Raw genomic sequence first — 21,042 nt, 5'->3', positions numbered from 1 at the left:
AAACTAGTTAGCTCATCTGTGCCACAGGTAGCGGTTTGGTAGCCTGAGTGTGATTAGTATCAAATGCCATCTGTTGTTTTTACCTGTCAATAAGTTGAGGGTCTTTTTTAATACAAATTTCCAGTCACATATGACAGATTCAAATGAATAAAAATATACTCAGTTTATTTAACAGGATATATAACTAGCTACTACCAAGCTAGTAGAAAGCAGTTTTCCAAATAATACTGAATTTTAGTTGATTGCATTTTTACATAGAAGTTTTGCTGGAATGGAAAAATGAGGAAAAAGGGGGGGAAAAAAGGTAGCACTGTCCACCATCTTCCGAATCAAACCCCAAACTATTTACTTGAAGAAATTTTTAAATTTGTTTCAAAATTTTTCAAATACCACTTTGATAGGTAACACATGATAGGTTTCATTATTGTGCTGAAAATATTAAGTACTTATTTCTTTTTTTTTGAAAACCCCTATAGGAAACTCTTAACTAAAAAGTAAATATGTTTGCTATCCTGAGAAAATAACTTACTCCACTAGAAGCCCAATAATCACCAACTTTAAACATGATAAAAACCTGGTCAATATGAAAACGTGATTAGACTTTAAGAGAACTTTACAGCTTTCTGAAATGATTGTTCCTGTTTGTGAAACTTGTAAAAGAGAACTTGAACTACGAATCTTTTCACATCAACTCAACATGGCCAAGAAAATTTATTTGCAAAATTAGAACGTGATTGAGGGGTCCCTCTGCTGGTCCAACTTTAGTATCATTTAACTTTTATTTCTGTACTGAAGTACAGCATATTTTGCACTTCTTGTCTCTCTAAACTGGTTAACATGCAGCTACAGCTGCATTTATATCATTTCCCTGTAGATGGCTCCATAGTCAAAATCTGCATCCGTACACACACTTTTTGAATTTATTAAATAATTCAGCCTCAGACAAGCTTTAGAAGACTGTATTTCAAAATGCAGGTAGTTAGTCGTGCCTCCACATACATTTTTCTCTGCATTTCCCCCTTTCTTTTGTACTCCAACTTGCTGCTTGGAAAAACTCTGTTGCAAATGAAGCTGAAAGATTGATCAAAAGCAAAACAAGCAATCCTTCTGCTATCCACAGTTAGGAATCCAGCTGGTATTTTCCTGTGTCTAAATCCTGTAACTAAATTCCCAAGATTGCACAGCCTGTTTTCTTTACAAGTTTTGACTTCCCAACTAATTAAGTGACACTAAAACAATATATAATTTAATTCAATTTGTGTGTGTAAATTAACATCATCATCTGCAATTCTTTTTGAAGATGCAGTGCTTTATTTTCAGCACTATTCCTTAAATATATAAATATGTATATATGTACATAATTTTTAAATTGCCTCTGATGCCAGAGTGCACAGTCAGAGCCAAAGCAATCTGTCCAGCATTTGCACTGATCAAGCACCTGCAAGGAAGCAGCTCCGTTGAACAGGACGACACACGCAGAAGCCTAACAGGACGCTGCTGCTCGCTTCCCCAGCTGACTTCAGGGATTCCAAAAACCTTCCCACCAAGACCACAAGCACTACCAAGCAAAAGATACTACAAAACAGTCTTCAAAAAAGCTCTTATCCTTATCTACTGTTACAAAACACCACATTAATTTATGGTAACGGATGCACTATCTTTGAGGTGAAGTAGTAGTTGCTGTAGTTCCGTATAAATTCTCTGTAAAATTTATTCATATTTTTTCAGATAGCAATTTTAGAGCTATGTATAGATTTAAGATTCTTCTATACAGATCTCCACTCAAATGATGAGCATCTAACATGCTCACTTTGGTATGCTGAGAAAGCTTAAAAACAAGTAACATTAATGTTATTAACTCTAACAGAACTTGCCATGAATTACTTAGCAGTTTAATGATAGCTAAAAACTTTTCACTTCTCTTCTATAGCAAAGATGATGAGATGTTATAATCTGAAGTTACTGCTGTTTTCAGATCAATTTCAAATAAAGCCAAAACTGAAAAGAATTACAATAATATAACCAGAAGACCAGGTCCTAAAGAAATGGGTTAAGAAACTGCTTGATAATGGAAACAATCATTGCTTAGAAGACTGTAAAGTCTCAAAAATTACTTAATTTGTAACAGGACTTAAGGCTTGGTTTTGTACATTTGCTTGTTGCTCCACCTCCGGATGAGGAGCAAGCGCCTTCGCTGAAGACACTGCCTTTTGAATCAGGCCACAGAATAAGGATAGAGTAGAGCAGCAGAAGTTGGAAGAGGAGAGACTGGATCACAACCCAAAAACCACAAGGTCTGTGGTTGTGTTACGTTGTCCATACAGATTTTGTTTACCTGCTTTCATTATTTAAAATTGTCTTACAAAACACAGCACAGTATCAAAGACAAGGGGCAGGTGAGCTACAACTGTCTTTGCAAGTGTGAAGACATGAATGCTAGTTGGAGAGTATCGCTTGACTGCACGAGGCAGTTCAAAACAGCTCCGAACAAACGCTCAGCACTGCCTTTCATATTTTGACACCACTGCCAGCCAATGGAAAGAGTCCTGAGGAAACAAATGAAACAAATCTCACAAAAAAACCCCACCACAAAGTCAGTTAAGCACCACAGAACGAGACTATCCAGAAAGCTCCCAAGGTTTCATTCAGACGCGCGTTTCTGAGGAGAACCACAGACTTCGTCAGATTACTCTGCGAACGCGGCTTTACACCAGGCTACTTCAATACACATCCAACTTTCTAATACTGAGGATAATCCTCTAAAGAAAGTCTGCTCACCTTGGTGAATGTTATATTATTTTTAATACAACCTAACTATTAACGTATCAAAAACTGGGCTTCAGATGAATATCTTGAAGTCTGGATCATTTCCCCCCCCCACACACGCACACTTCAAATAATCTCCCCTTGCTGCTTGGGGAAGGGTGGAGGAAGGAGGGAGCATGGAAGATCCATTACTCTCCTTCTGATCCCTTCAGGCCCCACTGGTATCTTAAGATCTCTCAATACATTTCCCAAGCTCACTCTTTAAAAACTAATGTGCTACAAAAAAATGCCTATAGTATTTAGGAGATAATTCTGTGCATGCAAACCAACATTTTACCAGCTTCTGTTAGTAAAGAATTCCTGCAATAAATTAGCATGCGCACGCACACGCACACACACACCCAAAATATATATGCATACTGTAGAGGGTGATATATGGGTAACATCTATAATCAAGCAATAAGTTATCTTAAATGTATTGCTAATTTCTATTAAGTTTGAATTTAGAAACAGATCTCTGCTACTGGAAAGTGTTCATTTGACAATCTCCTATCAAATAACTGGCAATCAAAAGCTGAACATTAACTGATAGCCTCAAGTGCTATGGAAACTCTAAAATATTCTGCATCTCAAAATAGTTATTAGAAATGGCACTACACAGAAAACAAATAGGTATTTGTGCCTGTGCACCACAACTGATTTTCTGTCATAGGCATCAACACAGCATGTATTTCGGGTTATTTCTTAGTTGATACGAGGCCAATTAAATGACAAAAGAACGATCACAGACATTTACAGGATTTCTCTTGGAGTGATTACTGCATGCTAGCTATTGGTTATGGTGCTAATCATAAGTAGTCCGTACGGGATATTTTCGGGGTGCACAGGCAGGAAGCGCGCGCGCCGCGTTGGCGCTCCGGGGACGCCCGCAAGGAGCCTGCGGGCTCCCGGCGCGCTCTCCGCTGAGCCCTGCTCCTCTCCCTTCTCCCGCTGCGGACGGAGCCGCTCTCCAGAAACACCGGCTCTACGCTCTGCACAGTTTGTGCTTTACCGATTACGTACTGATTTCAAGTCACACGATGTTATTGCTGTTTCTTGGCTCAGTTAGGGTAACTTCCACAATCAGAGAAATTCTCAGAAATAACACAGGAGCTTCGAATTGCTGAAGAAAATGTAGCTGTCACTACATAGGATTTTTTTCCCCTGCTACTGTAGTATAAACTGCACATAGATATCCTTTCGTTCAATCAAGCCTCGCTCAAGTTAACAGTAAGAAGAAATAAACAGTAGATGTTTAGTTTTTTTCCTCCCTACAAAGCTTTAGATTTAGTAGTTTGGTTACAATTTAACATAAATGCTTGCATGTTAACATTTAAAAGCTTTGGGGGGCAATGACCTGCCTCTTAGACAACTTAAGTTAGGAGAACCTAATACATTTGCCTGGAGCATTTCAAAAAAAAAAAAAAAAAAAAAAAAAAAAAAAATAGAGCAAAAGCACAAGTTTAGATTTCCAGTTGCATTTTGAAAATAACTGAGGAATTTGCTAACATTTTTCTACATAACTATTTTTATTTTAGGCCCTACAAAAGCAGAAGAGGAAAGGTAATATCAAAACAAGCAATTTTTGAAAATATCATACACATCCAAGAGAAAAAGATACACACTGGAGGAAGACTTTTTTAAAATCCTTATTCTTAAAAAATATGTACATTGTAAATTACAATTACCTAAGAAATATCAATTGATATGGGAGCCCTATACTAAAACAAAATACTGCAAAAAACTTTCAGGAAGAAATGATTTTTTTTTAAATCAGATTTGTATGTTATTTAACATTCATTATCTTTCTTGTGACTTTCTATGTTACAATTAAACCAGCTAGATCGATTTTTAATCTTTGCCATAATACAATCTGATTTTTTTTTATCAAGCTATTTTAAAAATAAGAAAACACTTAAAATTTTATCTGCTTATTTTAAATTTCCCAGAATACTCAGTAATTTTTAGTTTTGTATTACTTTCCAAACAGAGCACATCTCTCATGACTTTTCCTTTTTTTTTTTTTTTTTTTTGTAATCTCTCATATCACTTCAAGGCTATACTCAGGACTGAAAGCATTTAAATGTAGAGAAACAGTACTTTACAAATGCGTCATAACAATCATTGATTATTCACAGTAACAGCACTTTATTGCTGAGATTGGAACAGTGTTTAATAAAAAAATTTAATCAGCATTTTGTTGTCCTCACTCTTCATTCAGAAGAATAATTAAATGTAAAACATTAGAAAAATACTGCTTCTTAAAATTAATGCCTAGTAAGAGAAATGAGATAAATTTTTCATTTACTAAAACGATCCCTTTACCTGGCTAATGCTACTAAATATTAAAGATGTAATGTAAGTTTTATTACTCTCCTAGAATTACAGTAATAAATTACATGAAAATTGCACTGCTATGTGTTTCAGCTTCTCTGACATTTTAAATATATTTTTGTTAATCTAGCAGAAATCATCTGCTAGTCTGCAAAGCCACCCTACATAACACACAACTGTTAAAATGCAAATTGCAAACTATTTTTAGCTACTGCTGAAGGGTGGAAAAAAAGAAAGAAAAAGAAGAAGAAGAAGAATATTCCTGGCCTCGGGAATAATGATTTGAGGCTTTGTGTTCATTTTGTTTATCAAGCAGCTATTCAGCCTCTAGTGGGGCCCAAGTGCTTATGCAAGCAAAAGCTTTTAAGAGTGCCTGCAGCTGCAGTCCTGGCTTCCAGGTAGGCTGCAGGTTCAGAGCACAGCTGCCCCGGGCTATCTATACACTATCGCAGCTCCATCTGGAAGTATGGTTAAAATAGGATTTCAGATTCAGGTTTCTGTGCATCTCGCAGGGAGCAGGGGGAGGGCGAGGGGAAAGAGAGGGAGGAGAGAAGGGGGGGAGATGCAAGGACTAGGAGACACCATCCATACTTCAGGCTTGATACAGAATAAAAAGATCAGACCCATTTTGCTCCCACTACATTACAGTTGCCTGCGCAGTACGCTCTATTCAGCCTATCCGGCTTTGAGTTATGACTCATCCAAGTGCACCTGCGCCCATGTGTTAAGTACTGCCAAATAAAAGCCCAACATCCATTTACACAACAAAGAGATGTACCCCGCAAGGCAGCAGCGCTTCCCCCTCCCCGCCGGTTTGCTCTGCTCTGCCTGGGAGAAAAATAATTCTGTCCTTCACTTCGCTGGGGATTTTACACTTCACGTAGATTTTTAAATGTAGATTCATTTATAAACAATTTTCTTCCTTTTAAGAATAAAGCATATTTAATACCACAAAACACCCCTATAGCATTAGATTATCACAGCCATTAATGATTTTTCCACCAAAACCCTTCCAACCTTTTTCATCAAAGCCCTTTATTCTCGAAGGATAAATTTTCAAGCAAAGAGGGATCAACAAACTAGTTGCTTGAAAGCTTTCCTGATGCTAGGCTGAAGTTAGGAAAGGCTTAATGAAGGCTTTAAAATCCACCAGGGCTTCACAATGAACATCTGACTCAGTGATTTATGCATATTAATAACCTCAGTCCTACTGAGGCAAGCTGAGCTGTACATGTCCTCCGAATCTTAATGTCTTCAGCTCCACTGGGATTATTACAAATGTAAATTTCTAAGATTCTCAGCTATTAATCTCTGTCTGTCCTCCTGTTCAGCAACATAATGACTAATTAAACATCAAAAGACCTGTACAGGAGATCTTCTTTGACAGCTCCTGGCCCAGCTCTCTTCCCAAGAGAGGAATTCAAATGACAGGGACAAGTGGGTAGGAGTATATGAGCAAGCTACAAATCACTGCTATGAAATCTGAAAATTACACATCCAATGTGTGTTTAGTCCTCAGGAACCACTCCCAATTACCTAGCTAGCTCTTCGCGTCCAGCAGATAGCCTTCCTAACAGTAAGTTAAATGGTTTGTATGTCAGGTAAGCACAGCATAGTTTGAGCCTAATTTGCTTACTACAAGTAAAAATTTTAGTACTTACAGAAGAAGGCAAACCGGGGGGCACCTTTCTTACTTTCTTTGTCTGTAAAGGATCTGCACACAGAAAAACAACACATTTCATCAAGCATGCTGTCTTACATATGAAAAAGGATGAACAGCTACCCTACACTGTTATTTTCTCTCCACAATGGATTTCCTGTTTTCTGATTTCATGCATTTCTTTTTGTTCTGCACCAACGAAATTTGTCTTTAACCTCAGTACAAGTAGGTGTTTAAATATGTAACTCACCGACGTCCTGTCTAAAATAAAGCTTTGTTAAATAATTACTTTTGATTCTTTCCATAAGGAAAACAGTTATTCCTAAGAACACTAACACTGCAGGGAACACTGATGCCACTACACATTCACTAAGAAACACAGATTTTGAGATATATAAGGAGGAAAGGGGAATGATTATTGACAGAGATGCTTTCCCTTTCTGCAGTTTAGAGTAAACGTAGAACTATCAAGGACAAATTTATGACATACTAAAATCTGATTTATACTCTAAAATTCTACACAGTTTAGGCAATACAAAAGCTACAAATAATAGCAAATCCATTTTTGAATTTTGATAATTTCTTTTACTTTTCAGAAAGTCACAGTCAAGTCATAAAGATAATACAACTCAATTTTTCATTTTTTTAGAAATATGATACCTGCTTCTTTCTACCAATAACTACCTTCACATCACAAAAATAGGCAGCCAGTATCACTGCTTAAATCAAAAATCTTAACTAGTTTAGTTGTCTTCCAATAAAATCCATCTGGATAGCATGCATGCAAATTAGGAGTTAACTAATGTTCTGGAGACCAATAAGTATCTGGCAATATTATCATTTCTACAGTTGACTGAGTTTTTAATTAAAATACAGAACTTTTATTTTTCCATTTTTGTTCAGAATGTATAATCACAATTTGAGTATAAGATATGACAAGATGAAAATTAATTACTCCTTCCCCTGTGCAATAAAGGCAAGAAACTGCAGGTAAAGATAAAAGGCTTTTTTTTTTGATTTTTAAGAGAGATTTAAACTGCACTCAAAGCATGACCTAGAAGGCAACATTGGCAGATTTGAATGAACATTTTTCAGGGAGGAATTTAAAGAAAGTTTGCTAAAAACCTGGATAGGCAACTCCTTCTCAGGGATAAAACTGACATAATTCAGCTTCACTTTAAATTCTTGGCAGCTTAGTGACATCTAACTTGTCCACTAGGGAGGGAAAAAAAAAAAAAGACATTTTGTCAAGTCATTGGAAACAAGACTCGAGATATCAGAATGCCGCTTTTTTTCTCCCTTTCTGTATATGCGGTACCTACCACCTGCTTGCATCTAGGGTTACAAACCTCCAGATTCAGTCATGATAGAAAGAGAAACACTGTGCTGTTAGCAGCTCAGAGAGGCTATCCCCCCTGAAATTCCCTTTCAAGTAAAAAAATATAGGGGAACACGACTCCTCTGAAAACACCATACTTGACTTAATTTTTTAAATTTAAAAATAAGCAAACATACCAAAGTCTGCAGAGTTTTCCATAAGAAACTGTTCCTTAACCAAGTATTGAGTTAGTAGAAATCAGACAATCTGGTTTGAGATTCTCTCTTAATGCCTACGTCATACATTTCTTCAGCCTTTCTGTCCCTGCTAATATCACTCTCCCTGTCTAGCATTGAAAGTAATGTTGTAACAGGCACTCTGCTACTCAAAAACTTGGCAAGTTACTACTATAGTAGTGCTTCAAAGGGGCTCAAACATAAAAAACTCAAGTCTTCTCTATTAAACTCCAAACATTCTTCCAACTGCCAAGCAAAATATTTCACTGAATTTTCCTTAGATTATTCCTCTTCTGAAACAGATACGAAGAACTTCAGTGAATTCTCGCATCTTAAGAAGCATGAATACTTTCAAAAATATTTGTAAAGACAACCTCACTATTAAATGACAGTTGTCTTGGCAACAGGTTAAAAAAGGTATACAAAAACAATGTTTTTAAGCAAATACACATATATATGTAATACATAATAAAATAATACGTGTGTACTACACACACACACTCATATATATAATTCTAAAGTGGAATTTCTATCAATAAAGATTTGAAAAACAATTTCAAGTGCATTCAGGACTTTAATATACTAGGAGTTTACATCTCTAGATAACACTGATGTTATTTCAAGAAACAATCTGCATTTGATGAAATTTGGTTTTGCGATAATCTATGGTTTCAGTTATACAGTTCCAATGAGGAAAAATTTAATATGGAATATAAGTGCTATACAAATGAGGAACATTCAAAAATAAAAAAAAATAGAGCAACCATAGTGATGTAAGATAGTAATACTGAATTATGGTAGCTTTTAACTTGGAATATCAGGTTACAGTCTCTCTTCTGGTACTAGAAAAATAATTTTTTTAAAAATTTTGATGTCCAATTATTTGAAATACTGTTAGAGCATAAACAATTGAACAGCTGGCTCATTTTTGATTCCTGAACTCAACAGGAAGTCTTTAGAGGCATCAAATATTACTAGTGACTGAAACTGAAAAGACTCCATTTATCTTTAAGCATATCCAGAATAAAATGCAAATACTGTTATGATATTGTGACAACTTTTAAGCAAGTTCCTGTGTGCATATTTTACAAGGTAATTTTATTTTAGGTTAATCTACTAGTCTTCAATTGCTACAAACTTTAAAGGCATGTTGAACCAATTATAATGAACTATAATATTACCCTGAACAAAGTAACTTTTAGCATATAAAAAGATAATTGTTTCCCCTTTGTGTCTTTCCCCTGCTAAATAATGCTAATGACCTCAAGGTCAGGCATTTCCAGGAGTTAATGATGGCATGGGTTAAGGGCACTCAGCTGGTCATCAGCTCCTATCCATCTGTCATTATTGCTTTTGCAATTAAGGGTTTTATTGGAGTTTCTTGTTTTATAAGCAATACTGATCAGTGCTGAACCCAAAACCAGTGTTAAGACAAAACTCTTAGTAGTTCTAGTTTAGCTCTTACATAGCTGCTTGCTGTAATTTGAATTGCTCAGTGCAGATCAACTTCAGTTGTATAAAATGAGCTGTCAAGGAAAATAAAGTTTGCAGAAACACACCATGAATTAAAGTTTAAAAACTGCGGTACTGACCAAGAGCTGGTGAGTCATGAAGTGGTCTTCGGCGCTGATTTGTGCCAGAGAATGGGTAGTAGGGTGTTCCAGGCTTTCCTGAGGATGACAGCTGACCTGGACTTCCAAGTCCCATATCTGAGCGAAGCAGACTAGACTGCAAAATATAGAGAGTAAAGTACATTTAATCTCTAAAAAATTAAGCTGTTAATATTCCAATGTTCATAAACTATTATTTACATACACTGCTCTTGGCAGTTAGAGCCATTTATTGGGTTTTCAGGTTTTGGAGATCAAAAAACATTGTTGACTTGTTAAAATTAACATTCAGAAAATATACTATAGCGTAATTCAGAAAGATAGAACAAGTTTGACTGTGAGCCCCCAAAACATAACCATTTGTGTTTAAAAGGTCTGAATGAATCAATTCATGCTCAAACTATAAACAAAAATCAAAATACTTTGTTCAGTTTGCAATGTAACACCTTGTCCATTGTACAATAAATAGAATTGATAAAAACTGCTAAGAGCTTATAGCGTGATATTAGGTTTTAGCATGTACTGTAAAAGCAAGACTTAAATTATATTCATAAAAACATAGCATAATTGTTCCAAAAAATCATTCTTAAACACAGACACAAGAGACAACATATGAGATTAAAGCACAGAACACAACAAATGTGACATTTTAAAATCTTCAAACCAACAATGTAGTTTCAATGCAGTGGATACAAGCATATATTAAACAGTTAAAACAGGCATTGTTTGGGTTCAATATTTCGATTTTTTACGAAAATTGAATGAATGTTAGCAATTTATGAGATTCTTTTTTTTTCATGCTTAACCTTATTTTAGTCTGGAAAAAACCCCAAACAAACAAACTTGGAATGAAACCCACACAATTGTTTCAAAAGAAAGCACAGTGCTACCAAGCATTACACTGGATGCTTCACTCAACTTTGCTCCCACGGCAATAGTCCGCTCCGCCTTACACACAGCATAAGGCACTTTGCTTATACTATTCACAAAACCAGACAGTGTTTTAAGGTCAACATGGAACCAGCCACCCTTATGAGACAAATGATTTGGTCTTCATTTCTTTGTGCTAAGTCAGTAGCTGGGGCAGGCATCCTATTACAACTTACAAGCCCAGAATAGCCTTCAGCATCATGGAGGTAAAGCACACGGCTGTTGCATGGAGGACAACAGCTCTGCTTGCTTGTGCTCAAGCTGCGCTGACGTTACTTGATCATTGACACGCAAGATGATGAAACTGCTGACTGGATTAACATCTGTATCATAGCGAAAACGAAAAGCAGGAGGTGCCTCCTTTCAGACCCCTGGTTCTCAGGCCGACTTGCCCCTCCGCTGAAACCGCAGGCACCGGTGACAAGTTCTCTGCGCTCGCGGAGGTGATCAAGCAAGCGCACTTACAGCCCGAGCTGCCCACACATGCTGTTGCTTCCTGAGACCAGAGCAGCCTCCTGCAATATCCACAGACACCAGTGCTCCTGGTCCTCTTCACCTTTCCTTCTGAAGCCTAAATACCCTCATTTGTAAATATGTGTACACATTTTTTGGATTAAATTATATCATTCAAGCTGGTTCTTTTCATGTTTCTATATATTCTACTCTATACACCATCAGGAACCCTTGACTTGTTTCATTTTCAAGATTTATATTTTAGTGTATTTGCTATTTTGAAATTATCAACATCATTTTAAATTTTTTTCTGCGATGACTTCCGAAAGATGAGTCTTTATCTCATCACACAGCTCTCAGCAAGATCCTAAAAACCTCTTAACTTGCAATACTCTGGGATTAGCAAGAGATCCAGAATTTATATATAAAATTAGAGACTATATACAAAATATCATTTTATGACAAAATACTCTTTGCCAGAATTTTTAATATAGCACTCATTGAAATTAGAAAACTTTATAAGGAGTCAGGTGATCTTTAAACAAGGTAAACAGCAAATATATGGGAAATCTGCCTGTAGATCAGGCTTTAAGATTTGCTCATTTTGCCTTTGACAAACAGTTGAGAATCACAGAATCGGTAAGGTTGGAAGGGACCTCTGGAGATCACCTAGTCCAACCTCCCTGCTCAGCAGGGTCACCTAGAGCATGGTAGACAGGGTTGCATCCAGGCGGGCCTTGACTGTCTCCAGAGAAGGAGACTCCACAACCTCTCCGGGCAGCCTGCTCCAGTGCTCCGTCACTCTCACAGGGAAGAAATTCCCCCTCACAGTCAGGCGGAACTTCCTGTGCTTCAGTTTCTGCCCATTGCCTCTTGTCCTGTCACACGGGACAACTGAAGAGAGTTTGTCCCCGTCCCTTTGACCCCCTCCCTTCAGGTACTTGTACACATTGATCAGATCCCCCCTCAGCCTTCTCTTCCCCAGGCTGAAGGGGCCCAGCTCTCGCAGCCATTCCTCATGGGGCAGATGCTGTGTTTTGTAGAACACAATGATTATTAAACTATCTGGCATTACATAGTATAAATCTGAATTTAGCACAGATGCTACTTGAACTATTATTAGTTTTGGTGGTGAACAGTGTACAAGAAAACTGTACAGTATTTTACAAGTGAAAACCAGCTCTTCCAAACCAATAAATGAAACCAATTCTGTACTTATCCTAAGAATTAATCAAAAGGTTAAACTTGGCCTCTGGCCCAAGAATACACAGAATTGAAGGAAAATTTCTTTGCACAGCCCTCGAGGAAGGGAAAGCAGCATTGTGATGGTTATCATTTCCAGCAGCAGAAGCAAGGTACCATGCAGAGAAGAGCAGAGGTGGGAAGGGACCGCCAGAGGTCTTCCAAATCTGTCCATCCTGTTCACTCACAGCAGCTGCTAAACAGCACTAGAAATGACATCCCAGTCACACTAAAGATCCTCCCCAACAGCATCTCCTTCTGAGCACTGGCAGTGATTTTGGAAATGCAAAGGGATCCATACAGACATCCAAAAAGAGATAGAAAGATCCTCAGCCCCACTACTCGTGGGGGTGCAGGAGGAAGAGACAAAACACTTCCACCAAGTCATCCCAAAGCCGTATATCTATATCTTTTCCAAACTTAACCTCCAACCTTCACCTAATGACATTTGCTATTCTTGCTTTCATCCTCCTAAGTATTCCAGGTCCTGACATTTTCATCGGAACCCTATTTCAAATCAGTATGACTGCTGCAAGAACATGAACTAAGTGTTGATGCATTGAAGATTAATTCTTCACAAGTAAACTAAAGCAAAAACATACTCATCCTTTTAAGTTAGCTGGTGCAGCTACCTAAGTCAGTGACTCCAGCAATGAGGCACCGGAATAACTAGCAGAGTCAATTCACAGACCTGAAAGTTAGAAACACAGTGGAAAAGTAATAGAATACACACCAAAAAAACTCAAACTGTGCAACCTACTCTAAAAAAGTCTACTTGTCTAAATAGCATTTGGTAGGGAATTCAACAAAATCCTTCTGTCGTTGCCACAATTAAACAAGGTTTACACGGTAAGTCTGTTTAAAATTTTATAATTGTTCTTCAGTCTTCCAAAATAAAATAAAAATAGATGTCATTAGTTCATCTTATTGATTTTTCTGCCTGTCTGAACCAATTGAGAAGCAATATTGATTGGGACTGATCTTTTCCTAAGGGCATCTGATAAAGAAAGGAATACAAAAATACCACTGAGGATTCAATGAGTAGCAAAAGAGCTTTATGTTATCAGCACGGCGCGTCTTTGCCCGACGCCCGAGGCCCCGCTGCGGCTGGCGGCGCCTCCGTGGCCCGGCTTGGTCTGCAGCTCGCGGCGCGGCGCAGCCGGGCTCGTGCCGGGAACCGCATCTGCGCGCCGCGGACCCAATTACGGGCGGCTAATCAGCGACCGGTCTTCCCTGACCATCACCCGCTCCCGCACTCCTGTCACCGATAGACGCGCACTCCCCTTCAAAACATGCCTCTTTGGATTTTGTAAGACGTAAGCCCAGCTTCAAAGTTATCTAAAGTGGTACTTCCCCATGGGAACGGCGTTCCACAGCTAGCCTAAAACCGCTTTTATTCCACTCGCATAAGAACACAACAACCTTAGATCCAAAGAGGCTGGAAAGGAGAAAAGTAGTAAACTTAGCTGCTTTACTTCTAAAACGAATCCCTTTCGGCCAAACCAGGGAACAGTTTTGACAGCCTAAGGGGAAACGGTATGACCTGACCCCTCAAAACTAAGGTTTCTACAATCTGGACAGATGTTTTGAAAGGGTGCCTCTGCAAGGAAAAAAAAAACTCAGAAAAATGCGCCGCCCAGGAGTCACCTACTCAAATACGGCAAGGTGTAGGGGAGGGATCGTACGTCTGTACTTACGCGCGTACACATCTCTGCCGCGGAAACATGCACCTCCATCGCAGCTACCCATCCGGGCACTGACGAGCTCGTCGGCCACCTGCCCAGATCCAAACAGAACACCTGGGCTGGGGGCGTGGGGAGGACCCAAACTTTCTTACTCAACATATTTTTAGATGGTTTTAAAATCGCTTCTTTCAAAGAATTTGAGACTAAAAGTAAGGAAAGTTTGTGCTTTCTTTTATTCAGCCCAACTGCATGAGTCTTTACAATCCCAGGGACACAATTTGACGTTAAAACTTTGCTCTGCCTTCAGTGAGCTTCGAGGCTGCTGGCCAGCAGAATGTTAACCGGTTGGTAAACTGCTCTTTGATTTTCTTACTCTGATTAAAAACTAAAGAAAAAAAGTACCGTAGACAGGTAAAGGCCTACATATGCCTTTATATGATATCTGCTGAAGCTCTCCAAGATTTAGGTTGTAAGTTAGCAAAAAAAACCAAATTGTCCTTCAATACACTAATGTTTTTAATAAATGCACTTCTGAACACTGCTGTGTATAAGGCTTTATCATCTTCAAAAGTATATTTGCTATAGGCAGATGGCCTAGTGCTTCTCAGGCAATCGGCGTTTGTGGTGGTGTAAATCCTGTTTGAGTTCATCTTCGGAAGTGAAATGAAAGTTGCAACTTAGGTACTGAGAACTCGCATCTCAATAAAATTTTCCCTCATGAACTAACCAAATAGACTTTATATTACCCATGTTTCTGAGTTTTTGGAGTTACTTTCCTCTTCAGAAAGTTTACACTTTGCTTCTCTGTAGTTAGGCTGCCTCTATTTAAGGAAATCAAACTGTAGAAAGTTAAAAAAAAAAAAAAAAAAAAGAAAAGAAAAAAAGAAAAGTGGGATGGAGAAAAAGGTAGCTAGTGAGCTTAGTTAGCAATAGGAGACTTAGATAAATTATTTTGGTAATTAAAAGTAAAATAACTCAATAGCATTCATCTCAGTCAAATCCTTTTGTTTCTTGACTAGTAGTAACAAGACAGTTTAAAAACTTCATGAAATAGAAGCTTCTCTCAGCATTTTTAAATTTCTCAGAACCACGCAGAGCAGCATTCCACTTCAGCTCACTATAAACTCGAAATCCTCCCCTGGGCAGAGCAAAGGTTTTAATGCACTGTTGCTTTTATTCATTGAGATATTTGGATGAAGATTAAAATCTGTCTTAGTACTTCAAATGTCTTGTCTTACGGATAAAACAACACAATTTTACGCACTAATTTAACAGTACGTGGCAAAACGAAAAGTCTGCTAAACTTGTGCAGTCCCCCAGTGAAGTTGTACGTGTTATTGTGACTCCAAAGGAAAAGTTGGCACAAAATTAAAATATTGACAAATAACAAAATGAAATCCTTGTACTGCACAGAGTTTTTGGCTGCAAAAAAAGCCATTCAACTGAGTTGCGTGTCATTCAATTTAAGTCAAGAAAAATAACCAAGATGCAAAATGTTGAATTTCATATTCCTCAAATCTTGAATGTTTGGCAACTCTGTGACTATAAACTCCAAGACAGAAAATGAACTTCAAAAAACACTGGCACATGGTGTAAATTCATCTTAAATTTAAATCCTAGAGATATATTTGCAATTATCAGCATGCTGTTAAAGAATCTCATCCTGAGAATATCAAATAGTAATGTGAAATACCGTGTCACCATTTTGAGAACAAAGGGACCCTGAATGAGTAATCAATAGCAACTGGCAGAAAATGAGGCATTAATTACAATCCTCTCTAGTGTTTTGTCTCAAACAAGGTTTCATTAAATATATTGTGCTAACCTATACATCCTCAAGCCATTACCAATAGATTTGATCAGATATGTTTTCTGTCTGTTTCAGAGGGAAGAACATCAGAATTAATACTTCCCACCAAAGAAACCCCCCAAAACAAAACAATGCCTAAAGTATTACACGATAACTTGAACATTTTTTCTTGATCAATTTAAAGAAAAGCAAGGGTTGCTAATAAAACACCTCAGGAGAGGATCCCCTAACAACATGCTGATAATTGCAAACATATTCCTCATTTAAAAAGAAAAAAAAAAAAGTACTCAGATGTACTCAGATCTTATAATCTCAATGTAATCTCTTGAAAATTTAATTATCATCTCCTATACCTAAAGTATCATGCAGGTTTGAGAAGATAATGACAGTCATCCATCAACTGCATCCTGCCAGTGTAATCAGGCTAATCTAGCTCACTGGAGTAAAAAAACAGCTACCTAGGGTACTAAATACTGAAGTGATGCAACATCATAAACAAAATAAGAGACAGTTTTAATATCTTCCTAATTAACATTAATACTGAAAAACATCAAGTTATCAATATATTTTCTTATTGCAAAGCTTTTTCCTGATCATGAACTTCTTCTTCAATGTGTGCACACAAGTAGAATCACCTGCTACGGATAATTCTATCAATGCATATGTATACATGCACATATGCATGTGTGTGTGTATGTATATATATGTATGTATGTATGTGTATACACACACACACACACACACAGACTAAGCACAGCAACAGGGGACGGAGAAGGAAGTATCACAGTAAGTTTTTACAAGATTCCAAACCAATTTTTGTAAGCAGTGGGAATAAGGAAGATTAAATGTGAAGGGAAGAAAATATTTGGTATTTCTTCTGCACCTAAATCACTTGAAAGCACCCAAGCAGTATGACTATTTGAACGAATACTTTCCTTCTCTGATGTGATAGTGCTTTCTCTGCACTGATACCCTATTTTGGCAAGATTACAAATTCTGTCTTTCTCTTCTAAAAAAGCAGCCCCCTCCCTGCTGATGCTGATGGCCAATCCCCGAGGATATGCTGGCTCAGCTTGTCTTTGCTCATCCCCCAGGCAAGGTATTTTTGTCTTGCTCACTGAATGCAAGGAAGGCATTACTAAGCATTGTGATTACAGGTCAGACTCCCCTCCCTTTGCCTTTGAATCTTTCTGCTACATTATAAAAACAGTAATTTGAACAGCTTCCTTACTGTGATTATACAAAAGCAGAAGGTTTGTGGAGAACTGCAAAATGTCAGAAGAGAAGCAGCTGAAGCATTATTCATCTACTTTTTTAATTTTTTTGGTACCAGCCTTGCTGCTTTTCTCTACAATTATATATGAGGATGAAAATCAACATTATAGCAAAGATTTTATGTTGAATCTCATTTACAGAAGTTAGAGTGCAAAGGATATCATAAAACTGAAGTTATCTTTGCATCTGTTCCTCCTTCTGCATCTTCAGCACAATGACTGAAAAAGTGGGGGGTGGGGGAGACCATTTGTAGTATGTTAGGTCAACATGGTATGGAAGCTGTTTCTTCTCTCCACACAATCGAGAGAAAAATCTCACCTCCTCCAAGCAGCAAATCAAAGTGCAAAACAATGAGGTTAGAAAAAACTGTCATTAGTATGGCAAAAAAGGACCAGCTAAATCTTAGGGCTTAATATGCAAAATCTGTATGTTTTCATTTATGAAGGATGGATGAACTGTGTTGTACCCATTGCTGTTCACTGCTGGCACTTCAAAATCCCTACAACAGCTTGAATCATAATTGTCACCTGCATCTGTATAGCAGTGCTTTTTTTATCTCTATATAAACCATTGGTTATGAAAACACATAATGACAGAACAACAGACCAGGTTTTGTTCTACCAGATTGCTAGGTTAGACAGCATTAAAGATCAGGTGAAAGCTAAGGCCAATACTAAGATGCTAACAAACAGATAGACAAGCCCCTAAAATAAATATTTATCTTAAGCTAAAACACCACCACAAAAAAATGTTATCCTTTTCCACCTGGTCGTTAGAAAACTAGCACAAGGAGCCCTCCCTATCATCCTGAACAGCACTCTGCAACACATCTGGAACCAATACAAGCTGAATGGTTTAGTTCCTGGGAAGAGGAATCAAAATTGGCAAATCTCGAAGGGGCACTGACAAGTCTTTTGCTTTTATTCGTCCACAGAATATCTGTTCAAACTACAACCTCTCCAGCCCATCCCAGGGAGCAAATGCTAAGTAGCAGGTTGCTCACTCAATTCTCATCTGCCCCCTCCCAAGTTCCGTGCAGGGCCCATTTTCATCTTAAGAGCAGTATCCATGCTTGTTGCATGTAATCCATGCAAATTTTGGGAAGGGACTGCATTTCACCTACTTTTCACAAAGCTGTGGAGGAAGAAAGAAAGGTAAAGGCATGTTACAGTAGCTACAGTCAAAAGAGCTAAATACTTCAAGAAAAAACAAATGTCAATCCAGATCATTAAAACCGACAACTCAGGTATGGCTGGGAGATGAGCTCATCTTTTCTTCATCCTCCCATAGTCTCATGAATCTGAAACTGAAAAGTGCCCAGCTCTAAGATGGTAATATTGGTTAAAGACAAATATTATTGGGGGTGTGGGGGAGGGGGAGTATCTGCACTCCATGGTTTGATAGGCTCTTTACTACCATATAGAGGAACACGTAAAAAGTTATACATTTGATTCACAGAATACTCATTACCTTAGATGCAATCAAACACATAATCAGAAATTAAAAAGGGGTAAGAAAACTTGCCAGTCTTAGTGTGGGAAAGAGAAGGGCAAAGACAAGTAACAGTTTGCCTGCTTCTTTAAGCAGTCACAAGGATTCCTCCCAGAACTGCTCCTCTTTATTAATAGCATCCCTCTTCCAACTACAGCTAAGTCTTAACACCTGCTACCCACTGCATTCAGGGATGTCTTCCCTGATTAACTTCAGGTGGTCACCTCTAGCTCTGGAAAAAGAAATCTTGCCTGAGCACCATACAGTTTTACTTTCTAAAATGGTTCTGTCTACAAGCAGAATCCCTCTCTGCTGAAAGGTGAAAGAGATTTTCCCAATAGCACAGAAAGTAATTCAGTTGTAATAAGTCACAATCAAGAGAAAGTTAGTATCTCTTAATTTTATTTGATAGGTAAAGCAAAATAAAACTCAAGTTTGGACATCTCAACTGCCCTTAATATCCGTCTGCCTTTCCTCACCCCTTCCTTCTAAGGCAGCATCAGCTGGCAGGAGCCAGAGTCACTGCCTCGGTTAACAGCCTGTCACCCCTTCCCCTGGGAGCCCTGCTTCTCAGACTGACAGCTCAGCTGCAAAAATCTGCTCGGGGGAGACACCTGACAGCAAAGGTGTCAGAGAAGAGAATACTAACAAGAGGAAATTTACAAAATAAAGTTAGTTTGTCAACTTTAAAGTTACAGTAGTATTAAAAAACCTCCCACGTTAGGACATCCTAAAATTTATACACTTTCATACCTCAGTATTATTTGGATTTAAACAGACATTACGGTGTCTATACTGTTCCTAAAACTATGTGAGGAAGGTACAAAAGTAACATATATGAAGGGTCTAGAATATGATGTATTTTCCTTCCTTTTTGCAAAGATCCAACTAAAGCAGCTTCAAATACACTGTCAACAGTTAAGTAGAAAGAGCTTCCTTGTTGCTATTGAATATATACATTACAGATTAAAAATCATGTGTTCACAGCTGTAATTAAAAAAAAAAGTAAAACTACAGAATAACCTCTATAGCATATATGCTTTCTTTAATTAGCATAAGTTTAAAGTGTACATAATTTTTCTTATTACACACATGTACTTTGATGTATTCTAGATTTTTAAAAGTTAATAAAGCCAGATAGTAACTCATTCTATAATAGCCATTTCAAAAGTTGAGGTAAAAAACCCAAAAAGCTGAAGGGATCTGAGGCTCACTATCACGTTTAGTCCAACCTACTTCAGAGAGAACTAGCCACATTCTAGCATTCCTTTTGCCACTTTAAACAGTATTTCCTGCTTTCCTGTCTACTGGTCTAGCACACAAGTGTAGTCTAAATACACCTACTCTCAATCATTCCTGAGACAAGCTTGTTACACTTTTCTATTCTTTTAATTTACCTCCTTTCATTAGTTTTGTTGTGTGTTCCCTTTGTTTCTTTTTAATAATACTATAATACCATATGAACAGATGGTACATCCTCAACATAAAATAACCCTAATCATTTCTTCTCAAGGAAGTTGAGCAGAGACAGAAATCTTGGAGACAAACAATAAAAAAAAAAAAGAAAGAAAGACTCAATTCCTGCAGAAAGAAAACTACTAAATTCTCTGTGAATATATTTATATATATATATATATATATAAAAGTGTTAGAGAGAGACAGAGAGAGAGATTGAGGGCTTGCACATACAAACCGCAGATCATATATCAAGTCGCTAACAAAAGGGACTAAGAAGAAACATCTCCCTTTATGTTTGTTGAACACAGTCATCCTTTACTTGTTCCATCTTCCAGCAAGACACCTAGTGCTCGCTGTCCTTCGCCACGCAGTGCCACGGGAATGGTGCTCTGTGCCATGTGTTAGTGGTCTGCTGAATGGCCCTGGTATTAGTATAACAAATTGCTAAAAACTCAGCAAAGCTTTCTGTGAGCAACTACGAGGAAACACTGCCACGTTGCTTTTGGAGCGCTACGCTTGCATACTAGGAAAGACTTGTCTGAAAGCTTTCATACACATTTAAAGAATAAAATTGCCTCTAACCACATTTGAAAATGAGATGTGCTGCCACTACCTTTTTTCTTCTTTTGATTCATACATTTTAAATAACGCCTCTGCTGCCAGGCACCACTAAAAAACACAATTCTCTTCTGCCGTTCACAATCATTCATGTTTCTTTCACTCCTGATGCTTCCC

General features: G+C 37.8%; 1 protein-coding gene across 6 annotated transcripts in view; it reads right to left on the bottom strand.

Moving 5' to 3' along the window:
* The window catches only part of TCF12 (transcription factor 12), a 181,823-nt gene that overhangs the window by 45,622 nt on the left and 115,159 nt on the right, over window positions 1-21,042 (bottom strand). For all 6 annotated transcript variants that reach the window (XM_062583358.1, XM_062583353.1, XM_062583352.1 and 3 more), the window contains exons 8-9: window positions 9,946-10,081; window positions 6,801-6,853 (exon numbers count right to left, since the gene is read on the bottom strand). In XM_062583358.1, coding sequence (XP_062439342.1) covers window positions 6,801-6,853; window positions 9,946-10,081 — 189 coding nt within the window. The remainder of the gene's footprint in view (window positions 1-6,800; window positions 6,854-9,945; window positions 10,082-21,042) is intronic.

The sequence above is a fragment of the Rhea pennata genome, chromosome 10, assembly GCF_028389875.1.
Source record: "Rhea pennata isolate bPtePen1 chromosome 10, bPtePen1.pri, whole genome shotgun sequence".
NCBI classification, from domain to species: domain Eukaryota; kingdom Metazoa; phylum Chordata; class Aves; order Rheiformes; family Rheidae; genus Rhea; species Rhea pennata.
Note: the sequence above shows the minus strand (reverse complement) of the source record. Positions and strands in the feature narration are given on the sequence as shown.